The 22435-nt window shown below is 37.2% G+C and overlaps 1 protein-coding gene across 13 annotated transcripts in view; it reads left to right on the forward strand.

Annotated features, from left to right (window-relative positions):
- RBFOX1 (RNA binding fox-1 homolog 1) overlaps nt 1-22435 on the forward strand; it is a 1334594-nt gene that overhangs the window by 164539 nt on the left and 1147620 nt on the right. For all 13 annotated transcript variants that reach the window (XM_080382970.1, XM_080382948.1, XM_080382979.1 and 10 more), the window contains exon 2: nt 7610-7669. In XM_080382970.1, coding sequence (XP_080239096.1) covers nt 7610-7669 — 60 coding nt within the window. The remainder of the gene's footprint in view (nt 1-7609; nt 7670-22435) is intronic.

Consider the following 22435-nt stretch of genomic DNA (forward strand, 5'->3'; position numbering starts at 1 on the left):
CAAAGTCTGGAAAAAGTACATTCTGGTCTTCCCAAGAAAAAGACTGTATGTTGGTACCAGTTAATTTTACAATAAGTATGAGAGATACCAATTTAATTCTAAATGAATAAACCTCAAATATTCATGTAACTGTTCCTAATGACATGATAACTATGCTTATATTTTATTATTGTCTGAAGTCGCAGCCCTAGAAACTTGCATATAACCTAACTCGTCTAAGCATTTTGGGTTATGAGAATGGAAGGCAGTTAAAATGCATCGCTGCTGGTATAACATCAATGCTGTGCCATTAACGGATCTTGATGTCAGATATTAAATTTGATTTGTGCATCACTCCATTGTAACTGATGCCATAGAATCACATTAAAGTATCTTTTATGAATAAGTGTTCTTTGTTTCTGTGCTAAGACAGGCAGACCACTCTGGAGAAATAATTCTGAAAACAATCAATGATCTAAAAGGATGTAGTATAAGAAATATTTCCATGCTAGGGGGTGGGGCGGGGCAAATCAGGATACTTTCTTGTGTCTGACCTTTTGCCTTTAAATTCAGTTAAAGAAAATGTTAGAGAGTTCCTGAATTTAATATTTCAGTGATGGAGTGCTGTGGGAGTATGCTTCTGTGAGGTTTCTAGCAAAACACTTCTTGCCTCGCTGCAGAGTAGTCATCATCAGAGACATTATATGAGGCTGTTTTGAGTAGAGTTACAGCCTGGCTGGGTTTTTCTGGGCTTCCAACAGACAGAAACATTTTATTTCTTTTTCTGAACTCAGCTGAAATTTTGTACTTTGAGGTCTACCAATCAGTATTACCTATGCCCAAGGGCAGTACTGATTTTTGAAGATATGTGGGGATGTTTACTGGCTATTACAGCGCAAGGATGAACTCCTCAAACTGTGAGACCTTGGTGATGATTATCACTGCTCTGTAGATTCTGTTCTTGATTGTCTTTTAACTCTCCTAGATAAACATCCCTGAGAGACTTGTAGGTTACTGAAAGCTTCTGCCTCAGTAAACCTAAAGCGATTCTACTTGGGAGATAGGAAATGTCAGACATTCTCATCTTTATGCTTTTCTTTGTGATTACATTTTGAAAGTATTTAACTCTTGAGTTGTTTTGTCTTTTCCTTCAACTTGATTTCACAGCACATCCTGCAATAATTTAGCCACTTCACTGACTGACTGTTTGAGGATTAGGAAATATTTAACAATTCGGTTGAGCAGATGTAGTTAGGGATATTCTAGGTTTCCTCTTGCGTTGCTTGCATCCTTCATCTTCAGGAAACACCTCCCCATATTCTTCCAAGGGATTCACTCTTCAGCATTTTGAAGTGTCTGCTTGGCATATTGAGAAGAGAATTTCCTGTTGAGAAAAATTTCCTCTTTTCTTACATTACTCTTTCTTGCTGCACATCTCTGATGTTAGTGTTTTATTGGTTTCCTTTAACCTTAGCAAATACACTGTTTTTAGCTTGCTCTTTCCTTATGGTTCTAACCTTTTGGGCTTTTGAATAGCCAATCCAGACTTCTATTTATTTTTCTACTGTGGAATTTCATGCTGCCAGACAATTCAACTGCAAAATGGATATTTGTATAATTTTACATCATACAAATTAATATGCTTATCACTTTGAGCAAATCTCATACTTGTTTCTTGACTCATTAAGCTGTGAGTATATTGGCAGCTCCTGGTACACAACCATTATTTTTGACAGCTTGTGATAGTAAGATTTCAGTGGTTTGTGTTAAATATGATTCAGAACCATGGATTTCAACAATGAAAAATGTTCTTGTATCCAATAAGTATTTTTCACAGACTGTTCTGGGAATTTATATTTCAAATTTATTTCTAACCTTTGATTTGATTCACCGAGTGCTGTCTGTTGGAAAAAGGGAGCACTCCTTTTTGTTTCCTCTAAAGATCATTTTCCCTAGTATAGTATCATAGGGGAATTGTTATACTTTATAAATATATGCAAAAATTAGCACTGATTAAATGATATTTTGATTATTTTAAGTGAAATATGTTCTTCTAGATACCTTAAATATAAAGCTGAATGTATAGAAAGACGGTATAATTAAAATTGCTCCACATTCCATTGCTAGTTATGGATTGTGAAATAGGGGTAGTTTTGTCTGACTTTTAACTTGGTCCCTGCTCTGTAGAAGATGGTTATTCTCGGGTTGGTGTTTTTTCCCCTCTGTGTACAGTAGGAATGTAGTTCTGCCATGTAGAATAGGAAGTGAAAATGCTTTCAACTGCTGGATTCACCTATGCAATGTAAAGTGGAAAGGCTTTGGACACCACTTCCCACTTGCCAGCCAGCTGTTTGAGGGAGAATTCTGCTACTGTAACACTCTGTGTAGGAACGTCAGCCTTTGCATGCCTGGCAAAAACCCTTGGGAGATTCCTTATTCTGGAGAACTGTATTATATGTCCCTGTTAAGGAAGTGAAAATCTATTCATGGTTTAAATGACTCTTGCTGTTAAACTGTCTTCTAGAAACTGATTACAGTTTCCTGTCTGCTCAGCCTTGCTTTTTCAGCCTTTTTCAGCCCTTTTAAAAAGCCTTCAAGTTGTATTTTTATTTATTAGATGTCTTATAAGATTATGGAATCACCTTTCCAGAATATTTGAATATTTGCTTCATTCAGGAATATTCACTGCTTGGGTATTGACTGTCTAGATTGTCTCCTGCTGGGGGACCCAAGGGAAGAAATAAAAAGGCTGTTAAAAAAAATATCTCTTCTATCTTTTTAGATGCAGCAGGCTTGGCATGTTCCTTAACTTCCAACCTAATGGGTTCTACAAAGACTTGGAATGTCTTGGGTGTTTGTGAAAGAAACCTCTCCCTGAACTCCAGTTTTGCCCGAGATAACTGTCCTTGACTACCTGTTGGCTCAGAATTACTCCATCAGGGACTTCTTATTTAGAGAGGCAGCAGCACTGTTGCAAATTGCACATGCGAAAGGAAAAGCAGTTGTACTAACCTTATGGGAAAACTACCACCGTGGGTGGAAACACATCCACCCATCCACCCATCCACCCAGTCCTGTGCGTCTGTAGCTTTTTTGTGATGGTCCAGACAAGCAACAGAGTTCAAGGTGAATCTTTCAGGAAACAGTGCATGAATGCGCAGGATCTGTAGAGTCATCAAATAGTCTTCTGCTACCATGAAAACCTATTAAGTATACTTAAAGGAAAAATAGGACTGGGTTTGACCAAAAGAAAAATGGATCTCCACTTAAGTTTTCCCTCCGTGCAAACAGGAGAGAAATTTTCAAATTGTTTTCCGTTCCTGAACTCCTGTTTTGAGGTTGGGGGGGAACCCCCCCACCACCACCCTATTTCCTTCCTATTCTTTGTCGTTCCATTCCGCTTTCCACTAGAAGACGAAAAGATTTCTTCTTGTGCCTACCACTTCCCTCCTCTCCTCCCTGAAGTTCTTGCTTTGAGGCTTACTCTTTGTGGATCTAAATAGTTCCTGCACAAAGCTGCGAATCCCTTGATATCCCCAAAGCCTCAGAGATACAAGCTTCTGGCAGAACCAGACCTCTATACACACACGAGTTCCTTAGCTTTAGTTTTCTGTTATAAAGCCTCATGCTTATGCTGAAAAGGTATGATGACAAGGGACCTGTTTTGAATCTTCCTTTAAGCCTCAGATGGTATGCTGAAAATAGGCTGTACTGTACCATACGTTACCTTGATTTACGTGAAACATCACGTATTGATGCCTTTATAGACAGCAACTTAGTGTTTCAGAGGAGTCTGCATGTTACAAAAAGGGCAGCAGGTGTTATTTAGACTAAATTGACCTTGAAATTGATTTCTTTATTTTATGACTTACTGAGGGGAGATTAATACTTTTTTTTTTTTTTTTTTTTCCCTGCAGCCTGAAACAATTTACATGGTAATAGAAGGCATAGTCAGTCAAATAAATTGCTGGAAGTAGTAGTGTTCCAAGAAAGAAAATATGGATCTTACTTGCATTGATTCTTTCTATCCCCAGGGAGTAGCTAAGACTTTTAACACTGGGGAAAGACTGCCAAAATTTATTTTTCCCATTAAAGGCAGAAGAATGGATAGTAATGTCTGTAAGCTGACATTTACTCTAAACTTTCAGTTTGAGCGCTAGGGAGAAGGGTGTGCCCCATATAAAAATTAGGGAGCTTTTTAATGCTCTTTCATGATTTCTGTAAGGGCAGAAGGGTAGAAGAAGAAATCATAAGAAGCTTCTGGAAACCCTGATGTGGAGACTGCACAGCTCCCTTTATAACAGCGTAGACCCTGATAACAGCCTGTAAATGGCTGTTGCAATTCCATCTTTGAGTACCAAGCAGAAACCATCTCAAAAAACAAATATTCATGGAAACAAGAGACCCAAAAGAAATTACCTGGAGGAGGCACTGATAGGAGCATGAAGTATAGTTCTATGGGAGTGAGTAAGTTTTTTTTTTTTTATTGTGCTGCTCTGAATGCTGCAGTGTTGAAGTGACGTAATTTCCATTTCCTGCAGACTCCAAGGTAAGCGTGCAGTTAAACGATTTCAGTGGCACACTACTTCGCATAACCCAAACATAGATGAGATAATATTACGGCATATTACCTGAAAAAGAGTGTGAATGCAACTCCACAAACAATGTTGGTTTTTTTTGTTTTGTTTTAAATACAGAAATAGTGTATAGGAAAATTTCTTAAATATGAAAATTATTATGATCATCCTGGGATTGGGACTAGAGAATTAATCTATTTTGTCTATTGGAAAGCTGCACCCAAATGCTGTTATTGCAGCTGTAGGGAGTGAATGATTATTTTAATCTTTATAATACAGGAGGAGATTGGTGTTTGGCACATACCAGTTTGTCCAGCCCAAACTTCTGGCCCTGCTGGAGAAGGGACTGAGGCTCTTCCTAGTACGCTAACAGGCTTAGGTTAGTTTGGACTACTGATGGAATTCTATGGCACCCTAAAAATAACCTTTGCCTGAGGATTTTTGCTAATTTTGCTAATGTTTTCTGGCTCAGTCTGTCCTGGATTATCACAGGTGGCAAGCATGTCATTGATTCAGAGCACATCACAAGCTTTCTGAGTAGATGTGCCATATGCAACATTGGTGCAAAGCTGTTTGTTACTGCTTCACAGAGCTGTGTGCTGCTTAGAAATAAGGGGGGTGGAGCGGAGAAGGCAGGGAGTCTATTTGCAAAATACATGTTAAAAATGGCATACTTACTTGGAACTCAGGGTATTGCCTTCTGGAAAAGAGTTGTGTAGGATAAAATCTGTCTCTGCATGTCTGCCAGCCTGCCTCTCCTAGAGATTTTCGCAAGAGCAACATCCCTGCAAAACAGTTTATGGGGTTTGAATTCTTACAGTGCCCTTTGCAAGCACTGTGAAACTATGATCTAGGGTCATAGATGCCTACTGCATGATACCTTTATAACAAGAAAAAGCATGCTAATTAGAAGATGAAGTGGAAGGTAGTGGGCATTAAATATAAACAGTTGAATGTACATTGTACTGCATCTCTGTGTACACTCTGTATAATATGCATAATAAAGCAGAAGTAAAATGGGTATGAGGTGGCTGAACTGTGGCTTGTAGCACTAAGGTAGAGAGCTAAGGTGAGGAAGCAAGCAGAGTGAAATGAGTAAACATGAAGAAAACCTAAAAATGTAGAAAATGCACAGTTTATCAGTGATAGAGCAGTGAGTATGGATGTGGAAGTGCTATTAAATTATGCAGAGGCTAGAAAACCGATGATCTGGCTGGTGGTTTCGTTTGATGTCAACCCCTGAGATGTTGCAGCTTCTCACAGTGGATGGAAGTGACTGCTTTTCTCTGTGGGAAATATGCAGTTGGACTGAAGGAATTGGGTCTGTTCGCTGATTTTGATGGTAGTTTGGTGTGTGTATATACATATATGGCCTGTAGAGTCTGTCTCTTAGCATTTGCTATGAAGAAATGCGTATGTTAATGTATACAATGTCTAATTGAATGGAGAGCATCTGATATTCCTGTATATACTTTTCAGGAACTAATATGATAAGTGGATGGTCACTGCATAAGAAGTTCCTTTTGTGACTTCTGATACATAGAGGATTTTTTTTTTAATTACTTTTGATGCCATTAGAGATGTTCGTGTTTGTAGTCCATAAATTCTTTTTGTGTGTCAGTGGCAAATGTAATATGCTTCAAACTGCTGTGTTTCTGCAACAGCTGTTTTTTGAGACAGTTGACAGGCATGAAGCTTCTTTTTAGGTAAGAAAGCGGTGTAGTCCTCTAGATATTAATGGGCAAACTGTGGCACAAAAAGGTCATGCAGTGAAGTGCCAGAGAACTACTATCAACTCCCTGCAATATGTCCCGTCTACTGGATCACAGCACGTCTATAAATATAAGATTGGGAAGCTTAATATCTGGAGGCATACTAAAAAATAATAATAATGAAAAAAGTTCACAGCAGTTACTCTGTTGCCTTTGCCAGACATGCCTCAATTTCAGCTGCTCAGGCTTCCATTCCTAAACATCAGGAGGAACTGCGTAGCTTCACTTCGACGTGCAAGTCTGATCTTATTGACAGGAGCAGCAAGACAACAGGACACTAGCCCTGGGAGACCTTTTCGAAGTATAAACATTAATGTAGTTGCTGCACTCATTAGGGAAGAGACAAAAATCTAACTTGCCAACTACTTTCTAACACATCCTTTTAAAAATAGTTGTTTTAATTCCTGACTTGAGTCTTGCACTTGTATTTCTTGTGTCTGTATCTAGATACCGTGGCACTTGTGTCACCTATTGAAAAACCTCTCTAAGCTTTTGTTTCTCTATTGCTTTAGTGGCAGCATAGTCAGCTTATTCTCACACTTTCTGTATTACTATTTTTTTTCCCTGCATTCTGGTCTCTTCAGCTGTAACTGCAAAGCCTTTGGAAGATGTATCCAAGCCCCAAACTGCTTTATCTCCACACTTGCGGAATGCCACTTTGGATGTAGTAGAAGCTCCATGAGGGTTAGAGAGCAAACTAGGAATTTTATGTCATTTTAGGGTGGACCCCAAGGTAGCCCTGTCCACAAGGGTGATGAGGCAGCACAGCCATGAACCTGCCTGCACAGCCTGTGCTATAGTGGTCTGTAACACATTGCATGTGTCGCCGAGCAGGCAAATCAACCAGGGCTCTTCTAATGGGATAGAGAGTCATTTTTGGAAGATGACAAGAGAATTTTGGCTGGCTGAGAAACTGTTATCCAAACTTCCATGGTGAGGCTGTGCAGACCTAGTTTGGGACTGGACTTCTCGACTGAGCTTCTGAAAGGCAGTAGCTGTATCAGCATCCTGTCCTTCCCTCCCACACCCTTCTAAAGTAGGGATAAGAATACTAGCAGGCTTGGCATCAGTATAGTAAAACCAAAGAAGTGTGTAATTTAGTAAAAGGACTAATGTACAAGACGAACAGCAATGAAAATCTCTGTAATCAAATGTTTTTACTAATGGGTCCCTTGACCCTAATTATAGTCGTGCTCAATGCTGATTTTTATTCCTGTTATGTAAAGTGCAAATTCTTCTGTTTATTCTGACTTCTCCCCCTGCCCCATCCTCTCTTTTCAGGACTATAAATCTGATGTTATGACTCTGGTTTCCAGTGCCAAGAACAGTCCTCAAGGTCCAGTAAGTAAAAATATTTTGCTGAATAGATTAGATTCTGTAGCTGAGTTTAGGTTGTGTTTTAAATTTGCAGTCATCAATCACTAGAACCAATTTTTACCTGTAACATCTTGCTGCTTTTGACACGATTGTACTTGAATTAGCATAAATGCTCTTTAATACTTGAATATATAGTATAGCAAAGATCTGTCTTACCAAACTGAATAAAACTGATTAGAGTCCTTGCAGTGTAAGTTCATTAACAGCCCAGTGAATCTATCTTGTGTGCTACTAATTGTGTAATGTCAACATACAGACTCTGCTTCAGGTTGTCTCTCACTGCTGTGCAGAGAGGGATAGCATCTGAGTAAATTATAGGGTGGGATTACAACTGCAAGCCTCCCCCTGCCATTCCATATCGGAACGGTGTCCCCAGCTGAAGGGAGATACAGAAAAAGAAAAGAGAAATTTGGAGAAGTTCAGTGGCATGTGAGACCAAAGTGTTCACAAGAGTAATGCTGCTATTTGCTTGAAAACTGAACAGGGCTGGACCAAGAGGAACTACCTTATGCTGGTTTAAAGAATAAAAATAATACAGTCTGCCTCTATACTGCACCTATCCTTCATTTGCCATGTAACGTTATTACTTGGTGGGGAACAAGTGTACCATAAAATAAGTTTATGCTGAGGTGTTATGGGCCTGATTTACAAAGGTGCTGAGCATATTCAAGTCAGTTTGATGTACCGAGTTAATAATTTGTTGCAGTTAAGTCCCTTTAATCTCTTTTGTCTCTCTAAAATGCTAATATCATGCCATAGGGTTTTTTCACGTGCCTTTTGTTGGATGATGGCAGTCACTGTCTATGTCACTTGATGCACATTTGGGTTTCTATTTTTTGTGGTCATTTTTTTTTCTTTTGATAATCTAAATGGTATCCCCTCAGACCTGAGGATGTAGGCATGTAGATTTATGTCAGAAGAAAGAAATACAGAATATTTCAAATTTTGGCAACCCCTTTTTTTCTCTTTGCTGGTATGATTAATGCAACTTTAAACTTGAACTTTAAACACTGACAGTTCCCTGAAAAGAGGTGGTGGCGGATGTTTCCCAAATGAACATTGTCATTCAGTTTGAGATCCCTGCCTTTTGAAATTGCTTAGTTACATTAATGTGAAAATAAAAATATCTTGAAAGTTCATAATATATACAAATTTTCAAATTTATCGGATGATGATTTGACAGAATCCTTTTTATCCCATATACTAAATTTGGCAGAATATCTTTTTTCAGTAATTCTTTCTGCACTGACACTGATCTGCTTTCCCTACCAGAACAGCTTTCAAAATCAATAACAGCTACTGAAAAGTCACAGCCTTTCTGTTAGTCAAAAGTTAACTTGTAAACTAATGTTATGAGAGGTGAAGGTTTGTTTTTAGGAATTTGGTTTTGAATTTGAAGGAAATTTTTTAGGAATTTTATATATATTTGCATTGAAACTAGGTTTGTATCAGGTAAAAATGAACGTTTTGAAGAATTAGGTAGTGTTTTTCTGACTGAATGTGTTTTCTAAAATAGAAAATGGTCTGCTACAAGTGCAGAGCAAGTTTTTAGAAACACCTTTCATTCCATGTTGAAAAGCTCCTTCTCTTTAAAGAGGAGGGGAGAAGGGGTGGGGTACGGTGTTACAGAATATGTTAGCCAAATGTAACCTGGAAGTTCTAATTTTTCTTTTATTTTATGATTGAATGCTTTGATTGCTGTTGCCTGTAAGAAAGTGTCCTCAAACTTCAAGGTACTGCCTTATAAAACCCCAGGACTTCAGTTGTCTTGCTTGAGCCTCAGTAACTCAGACCTTTAATTATTGCTTTTTAGCTTACTTTTGGATGAGGGGAAGAGTTAAAAGGCAGCTTGAGCAATGTATTTTGATCTACCGGAGAGAGTTGTGATAGGAAGAGGAAAGGGTTTCATGGTTTCCATGATACTTCTGATGCCACACAAGCATGGCATAAAAAAAATGGGTTATGAGTTTAGCTTTCTTCTCTTGAAATTACACTGTCTCTGTTATTGCTTGGAAAACTGTTGTGATGGATGAGAAGGAATACATAGATTTTATTTTTTTTTAGATGTGTTGCTAGATCATTGCTTATAGAACAATCTGGTAATAAAAGGAGGGTTGACATATGCGAATTCAAATGGATAAAAAAAATGAATTATTGAATAATGCCCCAGTTCCAAAGCCTAAAAGGCTTATTTCCAGGTATTTTTTTTTAAATAATTGACGGCTGCTTTCGCTGCTCTTAGTGACAGAGCCTATATGAAAATCTAATGCAGCTGAAACTCATAGACTGAATTTACTTCTGTGTTACATAATTGAGATTTTATTGAAATGACTGGAGCTAGTGATATAAATCCACAGTAGTAACTCAGTGGTGAATCAGATCTATCAAACTTCATGTTTCTTGATAGGTATAGCTGCCTAATAGATTGTTTGTTAAATAATTCAGGATGTTTTCATTAAGCTGAGTGATTGTGCCTTTTAAAACCTTTTGTTCTTAAATCTCATCAGGCAATCAGTTATACCTGTGCAGCCAAGAAAATCTAACTGAAGAAATGAATATTGGGAAGCTTTAGGAAGCTGTCAAATGACTAGCTGTCACAATCCAGAGGGCTGGATGTGGGCTAGGATTCTGCCATTATTATCCCTTTTCTCATGGCATCCTCTAAGTGCTGTACTCTTCTATCTGCAGTTTCGTACTCTTCTCCTAGGCTACCTTTAAATCTCATTCCTGCTTATTTAAAGGTTTACATTTTCTAAAATGGTTTTGCTTTTCCCCCAGTCTCCATTTCTCAAACTCTTGTCTATATATTGATATTTGATAACAAATATCATGTGTGGTTTTTAATCAAGAGATGTTGAAAAAAGGTACTGAGAGTAAAATAGGACTCTTCGGGGTAATTCAGTAGGGACAGTAATGATTTTTGTGGAGAAATAAAATTGCTGCAGAAATTGCTGCCTGTGATCTGAATAGAAATGTGCTAGCTACCTGAAGTTACCTTATCTCTACTGCTGTTTTGGGAGAGATACCTATTTAGCTGGAGATAATAGCTTGCCAAAAAAAGTAGATTTCTTTAAATTTTAGATTTGTATTGAGTTAACTGTATCTTAGCAGCAGCATTATAAAAAAAATATAAAAGATCTGTCACTACCAGGAACAAGAACAGAATTGAAAGGAAAACCAACTCCTCCCTAAGCATCATCAAAGATGCTTAGTTGGAGATAATGGTTTGCCAAAAAAGTAGATTTCTTTAAATTTTAGTTTTCTATTGAATTGAATATATCTTAACACTGGCATTTAAAAAATAATAATAATAAAAAAATCTGTCACTACCTGGGTCAAGAATAGAATTGAAAGAAAAAACAGCTCCTCCCTAAGCATCATTAAAGACCATTTGGATAATATGTTGGGTGGGAGGGGGAGCATTGTCTGTGCAGGGGAAAAGGGAAAGTTCATTGTGCAGATACCTCAGATGATACTGTAGAATTGATCTAACTTGTGAAAATTAAAGAAAAAATAGGGGGAAAATAAATTAATTCTTTTTAATCCTCCACCTAATCTACAGAACTGTTGTAAATATAGGAAAATTCTTTACAGCTTTGTCATGTGGATCTGAAAGTGCATTATGGTTTTCACTGCATGTGAATTGAATTTAGAACAAGGTCAAATTTTTACCTGAGTTGCCTAATGTGGGAAGATTTTATCAAGTTTTACATCATGTGGTTTGTTTGCTTTTGAGTGTCCAGGCACGTGAAATATCTTGCTGTGTTGATCCACAGCAGACAGGAAAAGTTGGAAACAGTTAAATGACCTTGACTTTTATTCCTTACATCTTCAGTTGTTTACAGTGTTATTGCTCACTGTTGTTGCATATGGTGCCGTCTTTTATCACATCAGATGAGTTGGCCCAGTGGCTGGAGGTTGCAATCTGTGTTAACTGGAAATAGTCTCCTTGAAAATGTTCCAGCACCCTTTAGATGATGAGGTAGTGCTACTTTTATAGGTTGTTTAGGTTGCCTACAGTGGTAACTGTGGATGTCTACAAAGTTGTAGCTGTGTGTGTTATTCCTAGAAAAGCAGATCTCTGGGATAAATTGACAGAGGTTGAGGTTTTGATTTTTTTCATCGATTAAAATAAAGTTGGTGTTGCCTCGGCTGGCAGTAGAGATGGTACTAAGCAACACCTTGTTCTCTTGGCAGCCTTCCTTTTCCTATCTGTAGTTCTGCTTCTGTGCTTTAGCTGAGGGCTTGAAAGTCCGTCTAAATAATACAAGAATAAGCAATTTCCAGTAGTTGGAAATTCAAATGTTAACAAGCAGGTGAATCTAGAGAGCTGATGAAATACCAGGTAAAGGTTGATAGAAGATCTTTGTATCTTCTGGAATATTCATGGTTCTGTTGTGGAAAGAAAAGCTGGGGCTCGGCAGCAGGTCAATACAGAGAGGGAAGGCATACCTGAAGAAGAGGACACTTATGAATAGAGTGGGTGTCTAGCAGTTCTGTTTGTATTGTCACTCATGGAGGATAAGCCAAACTGATGTTGAAGGCTCTCAACGCACTGCTTCTACTTGGAAGATTAAGGAAGCCACCCTATGGGTGAAATGAACTGAACAAGGGTTCTTTCAAAAGGAATTGTGGAATAAGCAAAGGAGAAAACCAAATGTCTTTGCTGTTAGTAATGTTCAATTTTTGGTGGTTCTAAATACTGGATTTTAACAAACTTTCAGGAAGGAGTTTGTAAGCATACTCACAATCTAAGAATAAGCAAACAGGTTAAGAAAAAGCAGGAAAAGGTGGTATCTGCATGAAAGTTGTATAAAAGCTGTGTAAAGCTGATCTTTTCCACTGCTAGAAGTCCTGATTGTTTGTGGGGTGGACTGTGCTCCCATAGATGGAATGCAAGAGACTATAATACATAGGGTATAAATAAACATTTCATACAGCGATTCTGTAAATATCTACTTATTTAATTCAAGTGAAACTAAATGGGATGTGATAATTTTGCCCAGCTTTTCCTTTGAATTTTTTCCTTTTGCTTGGTTTTCAGTTAGGGCTTGCAAAAATGTGCTACTGGAAAACAAATTAATACAATTATTAATTTGCATAAATATTTGTATAAGCAAGATTCTAATACTGTATAGCTGCCCATCAAACAAATTCTATTTAACTCTGTTATGAGAATTGCATACTGTTAATTTTGATGTCTTTATCATTCTCTTAGAGGGAAATAAATCAATGCATCATTAATATTAAAAGTACTTACAGTTCAGTTAATATTTCTGTGGTTTTCTTTTGCATTCTGTTCATCTTAACAATGTTCATAAAGTATAAAATCCTGTACTAAAATAATACTAATAAAAAAACCCAGCCACCCAAACCAGAAAACATGTTTCTAAAAGCCAGCAATAAAAACTTTTAGAATTCCAAAGGATGGAAAATATAAATTAGAACACTCCCCAACAGCTTACCTTCCCAACTGCCCCTTTAACTCCCCTTATATTTTGCTATCATTTCTACGCATACACTGTAACATGTACTTAAAGCCAACTTATGGGGATTGATTTTCTGCCTTTTTTGAGGTGACTTTCAGCCGCACGGTATGTATTGCATAATGGTAGAGCCAGGATTTTATGCATTATTGTAAACTGAAATCTCATAAGGACACTGTTTAATATTTTCTGTCACAGGGGAATGACAGTGGTGATGAACTCTGATATTTAAAGTGATGACAAGATGCCATCTAGTGACAATTTGTAGGAAATTGTAGTTCACAATGTGTATTTACAGAAAAGTTTTCTCCTTTTAAGGAGTCAGAGGTTGTTCTTCAGAGCAGAAATTCAAACATCATGTTACTCAGAGGTTGTTTTTCTCGAAAAATGTTTGGCACTAGATTCAACTTCTGCTATATTAAATGTGGAACGCTGGTACTCAATTCCTTTGCTTCCTCTACTTGCCCGTGGTTTTGCTTTGTAAAGGCAAATACTGCCATTGCTGCCTCCCAAATCAGCCTGTCTCTCGGGTCAGCATAAAATGTGTTCCTTGATGAATTTGGTGGAGTAGTATTTCAGCAGTTCTACTCTTCCCTGGCAAAGAATATATGTAATAATGTTAGAAAAGAAGTTATTTTGAATATAGAATGCTTAATTATTTTTTTAAAAAAAAACAAATCAAACCCAAACAGATTAATTTAAACTTGTGAGTATTTGCATATTTTTTTCTGTTGCTTATTGGAAGAAAGAAATAAATCTTTTTATTCAGTTGCTGCTTAGAAATATCAGATACATAGAATGTCTGGGGTTTATTGTCAGGACAGTTAACCTTCTTTTACTGTGAAAGCACCAATTAGACAGAGATTGAAGTTAGGTACCTACTATTTAAGTAATAGTTTATTTTGCTGGTAATAGCCACCTGGTTTCCCTGGAGACAGCCAAATCTAGTTTGGGAGAATGTGGTCTTACTGCATCCTGGGAAACTGATGTCAGACTAGATTCATTTTGTTCCAGAAATGATCTTTAGAGTGGGTTACATGAGAGGGTGTAGTGAGCACTGTCCTCTGGGCCCTATTAGCATGAGCATGCAAGGAAAATGTCTGGGTTTTGTCATTTTGTCAAGTCATGTCAAATCAACAAAGTCCAGAACATGTCAGCTACCTCTATGAACCTGTCCATAACTGCCAACTTCTTAATTACTTAACAGAAAACAAAATGTTCTTATACTACCACAGTTCTTAACGTGACTGTTTACAAAAGGTGAGATAACTGAAGAAGTGGCTTCATAAATGTCTTTGTATCACAGAGTACTTGAAGCTATCCTTAACCTGAAGCATGTGAACAGTCAGTTTGAGACAAAACAAAGCATTTCATAACAGGCTAATATTTGAGCAGTAATCTATCAGACCCAGAATAAGGATTTGTGGGTACCTATTTGAATAGACACAGATAATATGGTTTTGAATGTATGTAAATGAGTTTGACAAATACAAATTATGTGCAAAAATTTAAACAATTGTTTGGAGATTCTAGTAGTCTGAATGTATTCAGGTTAAAGACTAAATGGCTGAAAATAAACTGTGTAAACTTTATCATTTGTAAGGGAAGACACTTGCTTTTTTATTTATTTTTTTTAAAATATTGATCCTTTCTTCCCTTGATTGTTCACATCATTTCATGGGACCTGTGAAGGAAGCGTATATGTTGAGAGATAGATTTGCTTCTGAGGAAGTAGCTAAACATCCATTTATGAAGACCAGTATTAAAAAGAAGGCAGAAAGAAATAAGCTCCCAAAAGCAATCTTGTATTGACATTTTTAAAAAAGGGAAGGGTTTATGTAAGTAATTGAAGCAATTGTAAATTCTGCATGTTGCTCATCAGTGTTTTCCAATTTACATTCAAAGAAAACTACCAGTAATTTCCTGCCTAAGATAGAAAGTGTTGTTAAGAGCATGATAATGCTCTTGGTGAGACTATCGTGCAAGATGTTTTATTCTAATATGGCCAGTAATAGGTATTATAAACCTGTAAGAACAATCAGATGTGTAATAATCTTTATGTTCCTAAATTTCTGCAGCTTATGACTGTGGATATAACGGCTTGCTAAGGAAGCCTCCATTTTTGGCCTTCAGTCATCTGTAATAAACATTTTTCTCTAAATAGCTTTTGAACCTGCACATCTTTTTGGTATCTGCAGTATCTTTAACTCTGTTTTTTCATCATTCAGTTGAATGGGGCTTCTGCCTATTTGGGCAATATACAAGTTTGCCGAGTTGCTGTCATTTTATTTTATATTTATATATAACGTTGGAAGAAATCTGCTGATTCTTCTTATTTGTATAGATTTGTACACAAAAAGTCATGGTAGAATAATTTGGAATTACAGTATGTATCTAAATATCTGTTTTATGCCACATGATTCTTATTTAGAAGCCATGGAAAAATCTAATGAGTAAGCTTGCCAGTTTAATGTTTACAGTGAGTTATAGCTGCCAAATATTGTCAGAGTAAACTGTGGGTTTGATTAAACATTTCTATAATGATGATATCACAGCTTCAAGCATCTGAGATACAGTAAACAAAAGTGCAAAAGTACCCGTAAAGAGAAAAGTAAAACTGCGAGGCCTGAAGTGGATGTGCCAGAATGTGGGTGTTTGTTATTCAATCTCAATTAATAAAACACTTCATGAGTGTAGCAACAAGATGTGAGTCGCTGGAATGAATGCAAGGAACTGGGACTTAGACTGGAATCTGATTTATAAACACCCTCACAGCAGCAATGAATGGTGATGTTCTGTTACGATATCTCTGAAAAAGCTTAAAACCATCAATTTTGAATCATTTTTTGTTAAACTAAATCATGAATCTAATATTACTGGAAATTTAATTGCCTACAATTAGACAATGGATCCAAACAAAAAAAATATTTAAAAACAATACTGGTGGAATAAAAATTAACAAATGATATTAAAAAATGGCGTACACCAGTGAAGCGAGACTGAAAACTAGAAGCACAGTTACCCACGTAGAGAAGTAATGAGGAAGACAAACTTACACTGACTCTAGCCTGCAAAGTGAGATGAATGTTTTGAGATAAAAAGCATCAGTGTGGAAAAGAAATTTGTAGGGGAAAAAATATCAACCTATTGTCTCATAATTAAAGATCTCTTCCCTCTGGTGACATAAATATCTGTGATGTTGAAAATTTGTTTTTAAATTCACAATGCCTGCTTGCTTATTAAAAATTAATTCCTACAGAATGCTGAAATAAATAATAGATACTGAACTCCCATTAGCATCATGTACTTCGGCTAATCTTACCCCTGGGGTCATTGGTTGAGTACAGGTGTAGAAGTTAGTTAACTAAGGTCAAATTATCTTTTTAATCTTGCAAAACAAGTTTTTCCTTTTTCAGCCAAATTATACTGTTTTCATATTCATTTTTTTAATACAGAAAGTAGAGTTGGTATTTTTAAATTTTAAAAATAGTCTTTTTATTTGCCAGTAAAGTTATAGTAGTTATTTACCCCAATTGGGAGGGAGCCAATGCTTTGACGGTCTTGAAAGGTACTATAATAAAAGCAAATGCTTTCAATTTTTTATATATATTTCCTGTTTTCTGGCTAAAAGGTTCTGCTATTACAAATCAAACTCCCTGAAAAAACACACTGTTCAGACCACTGTATTTAAAGGCAGAAGGTCAGATGCCCCATTTGCCATCTGTATCTTTTCAATTATGTGCTTTTTATTCTTCTGAGGTTTTATACATATAAAATTATGGACAGGAAAGAACTCACCAGATGACAATATGGCGAGATTATTTCTCCTAATATCGGTTTAAGGGAGTCTATTCTTGCTTTTCCTCTTGTAGAGCAGATAGCATACAGCACCCTGATCCACCTAGGAAGTATTTTCACCATAGGCTGTTAAACAGCAGCACATCTGCCTGGGGCTGGAGGTGTGCAGCTTGGCAAGGTATTTTAACTTTGAGCAATTGCTCTGTGAGCCTTCACCCGATCTCAGGTGACGCAATCACTCTCATAACAATAACACAGCCCTTAAATAAAAGAATTTTTGTAGGCATGGAAAACTAACGATGCCTCTCTAGCTTCTTTTTAAGGGAGCTGCTTCATGTGCTCTCTGCAGAGCTATAGGACTTCTGTTTGTTACAGTCCAAGGTCAAGGACAGAAGCTCAGTCCAGTAGCATTGATAGTATCTTACTGGAGAAGGTGAAATTTCACTGTATGTCTGCCTTACATGTGTCTTAATCATTGGGAGTAAATATTTAAATATATTTTGAGGAGTAGATCCACACTTCTGTTTACCTGCCTCTGTGTGTGTGAAATCACCATTTTGTGTGTGACTTCACTGAATAACTGCAACAGCAGATGCTAACTTACATTAAGTGTTCATGAAAGACGCATTTGTAGCCTTCAGCTACAAATAAAGAACTTATTACAGCTACACAACCGTGCTTTGTGCAAGTGCAGCCAGTGGGTTTTTTTTTGTTTTGTGAAAATATCTCATTAAACTGTTATGGGGCTTTTCAAATTTTTGACTAAAACTATTCAAGGTACTGCCATAGCTCACAGTGAAGTGACTAGTGATTACAAAATGTAGCTGTGAGTGGTGAGTTTAGTGGTGTTTGCCATAATCTGATAAAGTAGAGAAATTTAGAGGATAACGCCTCCGTGTCCTTGTGTACAGTGGAATCCTCCAAATCCATGGTTGCAATCTCTATACGCCTGTCAACCAGGTAACCCTTTAGGTTGTGACAGTGGATTACAAAAAGCAAAAGTATTCTTCATGACAAAGCCATTAAATGACTGCCTACTCTCAGATGTGTTTACACCTCAGTGTTATGACCACTCAAGCCATTGATACACAAACAAACTGCATTTCTTTCCTCTAATGTTCATATACACAGATAGTACTTCAGTACCAATGGAAAGGGTTATTATTTCAATGTTTTATCTCTGTAAAGGCTTAGCAAGGGCCCAAGATACATCCATTTTGCTTTTGCTGCAGGGTTTTTGTTGAAGTGTGCTTGTAACTTTTTTGTTCTGCTACCCAGAGTTCTGCCTTTCTGAACATTCTGCTTCCCTTGAAGCGCTGTGTTAGGAAGTGCTTTTTGAACAAAATGAAACAGGTGAGTATGTTCCAGCTTAGTTCATATAAGCAATATAAGGCAGCTTTCCATGCTTGCGTTTTATTCGCGACCCCCCCCCCCCCGCCCCCCTTCTTTAAAACTAAGTTGGAATTTGTATTTTATTTTTCATAGAAAAAAGTATAAGGACCCTTGAGTCCAAACTAGTAACAAAATCTGATGAGAGAGCACATTTATACATTTATGCTTCTGCTTTTAATATGCTGGTCGCAGGGTTCCGGATTTACCCATGTCATGCGTTAATGTGTACGTATTTGCTCTTCTAGCAGGAACTCTAGACCTGCAGGCATTGGAGTGAAGTTCTGTTTGCTAATCAGAATACAGTATCTGTATTTTCTGCAGATCCTCCTATTATCTATGCATTATTAGCAATTTCTGAGCTAGTGTGTGATTACTTTCAGTGAATCCAATTTCTGTGTGATGTTTTGACTAACCTATCGCACTGTGGAGCAGATGGTACGCTGCTCTGCAGTACGCAGTACGCAAGTCCAAAAGATAGTGTTTGACAGAATTATCACAGGTCACTCTGCAAAGTTCTCCAGAGTGGGAGGTGAGAGTGGAATTAATTGGTTGCCTTTGTTTCAGAAGCTGGCCAGTATATAAAGAATGAGATGAAATATCCTATTACCAGTTGTGTACCTATTGTAAGACAAAACCTACTGCACAAGAATGCCAACCAGTTAGTTATTGGCAGGAGCCGCTGATCTAGAGGTAACTGGGAGTCTCCACAGCACATCTTTCTAAAGGAGCAGAATAAATAGAAAGCAGATAAAAAACGATTAGCAAAGCAAATGGCATGATTTAGGTTTTTGAAAAGGGAAAAAAGGTCACAGCTTGTAAGATGCCTGTGAATGTAGTTAAACTCCCAAGTTTCCTTTTCAAATGTGAGATTTAGACAGAAGGTTCTGTCATAGGCACTGGGTTATCAGCGCCTCTGCTTGCTCTGGTTGGTCTGGCTTCAAAAGCCTTATCTGCGTGTGCAACCCAACATAAAAGAAAAGCAAGAAAAATTTTAACTGTTTGTAAAGGCCTAGATTCTGTACGCACTGTCAAAACAAGGAAATTTCTATTCTACCTTCCTCCCACTGTGAATAATACAACTGAAAGTGAATAGTATAAATGAAGTATAATTACAGCAGTCCTGTTCTCATCTATTAATGTCCTTTCCTCCGATTCCCTCTGCAAGTCATTTGTTTTTTTATGTGGAATTATATCTAAGGACTATTTTTTTATATTCCTGAATTATCTGAGGAACTTTACTTTCAAAAGGAAGTGGGTTATCTGAAGTTCAAGTTGTATGTGTGAAAACACATAGTATTTTATCATCTTTTCCCACTTAAACTGTAACAGTGGGTCTTTATGCTATTATGCAGTCTTTGTGGACAAAACCTTTTAAGCTTCCTTTATTTTTTCAAGGATTGGACAGGGGAGCTCAGGTTTCTCAAAGAAAAATGTTTGCCTATTCCATACTGTGAGAGTATTTTTTTGGTCTGTTAAACTCCATGTTGGCTGTGCATTGTAGCCCTGCAGAACATACACTCTAGAATGAAAAACTCTTAAAAAAATCCCAGTAACTATACTAAAACCCAGCAATTTGACCTTGACTTCTTGTAGCATGTCTTGATTTTACCAATACTTGATTAGCTGTATTAGCAGGTTGGCATAATTTCTACAGGCAAATTTGCTATCCCACTGTTGATAAATGAAGCTGCTATCCCTTTAGTTAACATGTTCTCCCTGGGGACTATTATGGTGTCAACAGCATTTTGAAAAATTGCTGCAGAACTAATAAGGACAGGGAAGCATGATCATGCACACTTCATTCATCTACTTTTCTTTTGTCCCTTTTTTCACTTATTCTGAAGTTCTCTGCCTTGTCTAAGCCACTTGAAGAAAAGTGCTAGAAGATGTGTTTTCAGTGATACTTCTCTTGCCTTGTTTTGTTTAGGAATACCACTTCAAGATATGAATAACTGGAATAGAGGACTGAAGACTTTTGTCTCTTGGTTTTAAGAACTCGCATCTGATGATTTTATGAAGCATTTATTTCTGAATGCTGGGTAACCTCTTAATGCTAGGTGCCATCAGTATAGCCAATCATACTGTCTTATGATTAAGAAATCACATAAGTGTAACAAAGAAAAGGGAATATATTTCTTCTTTTTGGCCAAACAAAACATTGTTAATGCAAGAACTTATTTTCTGAATGTGATGATGCTCTTTCATAACACAGAAAGATGGTATGTGGGTCACGTGTATCTTATTAAAGAGCCTTTTAGGAATCTTAAATATTCTATTTTTGTATTTATACAGAACTTTGAAGTTTTAGGATTGAGTCCAAGAGCCACAAACATTATTGGTGCATGTTGTGCATGTAGTTAACCTTCAGCTGAGACCCTCTTTCCTCTCAAAGACCTTCAGTTTCAAAAGCCTCTGAAGCTTGTGGTTTGCATGTACCCTACGATCCTAGGAAAGTGCCTTGCCGCTTTTATGAAGTGTGGGTCCTGTTTATCACATTTATGTTCCAATAAATCAAGAAACATAACTGTGACAGGAGTTTGCCCTTCTCAGACTTTGAGTCCCTGCTGCTTCAAACTGCTAGTGTGTATTGACTCATTGAAATTACTTTGTAACAAGACTGCATTGATGATGCTGGGAAAGCACTCTGTGGATATACAAAGCACAAACAATAAAATACACTAATGGTGGCTGAACCAGACTTAGAATGAAATACTAAAGAGCAATTCAAAACTTAGAACTATGGTATCTAAGGAGTTTGGGGAATTTTTGTTTTGTGGTGTTTTATCTCTGAAAATACATAAAATTGTATCACTGAAATCAAAAGATTATGGTAGATCCATTTTAGAAGGGTGTAAGAGCAATACTGTAGAATAGCTAGCAGTTAGAATGTGATATTGAAATGAAAACCTTTGATGCAAGCATCCATCAGCAGTTTCTGAGGCTGGAGTCCTGTGTACGTGAATGGGTCTGCAGCATTAGTCATTCATCCTTCTGTGGTTTGTAAGTGGACAGGCAGATGAATTTAGACTTCAGAATTGGTAATTGTATATACAGGGTTGGTCTTTTTTTTCTTTCATAAAGTACCGTTTTCACAGCAAGAACTATTATAAACATATCTGTGAAGTTGGGATATGACGAGTACAACCTGGAACACTGTGTCCTTCCAGCACCATGTAATTCTTGATGTTTATGTATTATCTTAGACGACCTCTTTAACAGTGCAATCGGTTGCTTTCAGAACTTATGTTCTTATCCTTCAAAAATTATATTTCACACTTAAATGTGTAAGCCATTAGTTATTAAAATTTCCCCATTAATGGGTATTGTGACATTTTGATTGTTAAGGAGTTTAAAGAAGTTATGATTTGCTTCATAAAGTACATTTTGTAGAATATTGTAGTTTATTTGGATGTGCAACATTGCCTTGAGAGCTGCTCAAGGCAGCTGGTCAAGTACTTCAGTCGCTTCAGATCTTCTAAAACTCTGGTCCATAAACTACTGGTGAGCTACTAAGTCCCAAGTGTCATTCTCAGCCGCTTTGCAGATTGTACCAGCTACTCTTTTCACATGCCTGCTTGAAGGGATTCTCCCTGTGGAGGACAGTGTGGAGCTGTCTCCTCAGCCTTGTCACCCAACTTTTTAATCTTTTGCTCAACCTCTGGTGCAGTAAAGCCCTATTAGCAGTTGTGATTATTTACCCTAGGCTTAAAACAATACAAAATGCAAAAGTGCTCCGAGTTAGGCTTTGTCTTCTTGTCTTGCCTGTAACACCAAGCTTTCAAAGGGCTTTTGAGCTGTGTAAATACATATTCCAATATATATCTGCTCATTTGGATTGTTCTCAGTTTTTCCTAGAGAAAATGTCCCACAACAATCTTTTCGGAAAGCTAAGTACAGTACAATGTTTTAATCCCGGAAGGATTTTTTTATAATTTCCCTCAGTCCTGTGTAGCTGGATAAAGCCACCACTGTCCGGTTGTTGCTTACACTTTGTTAGATGCTTAGTTCTGGTGATGATACTAGGCTGTCCTGGCCACACAGAAGCAGAGGTTAA

This window comes from Falco punctatus, assembly GCF_963210335.1.
Source record: "Falco punctatus genome assembly, chromosome: 4".
Classification (NCBI taxonomy): Eukaryota; Metazoa; Chordata; class Aves; order Falconiformes; family Falconidae; genus Falco; species Falco punctatus.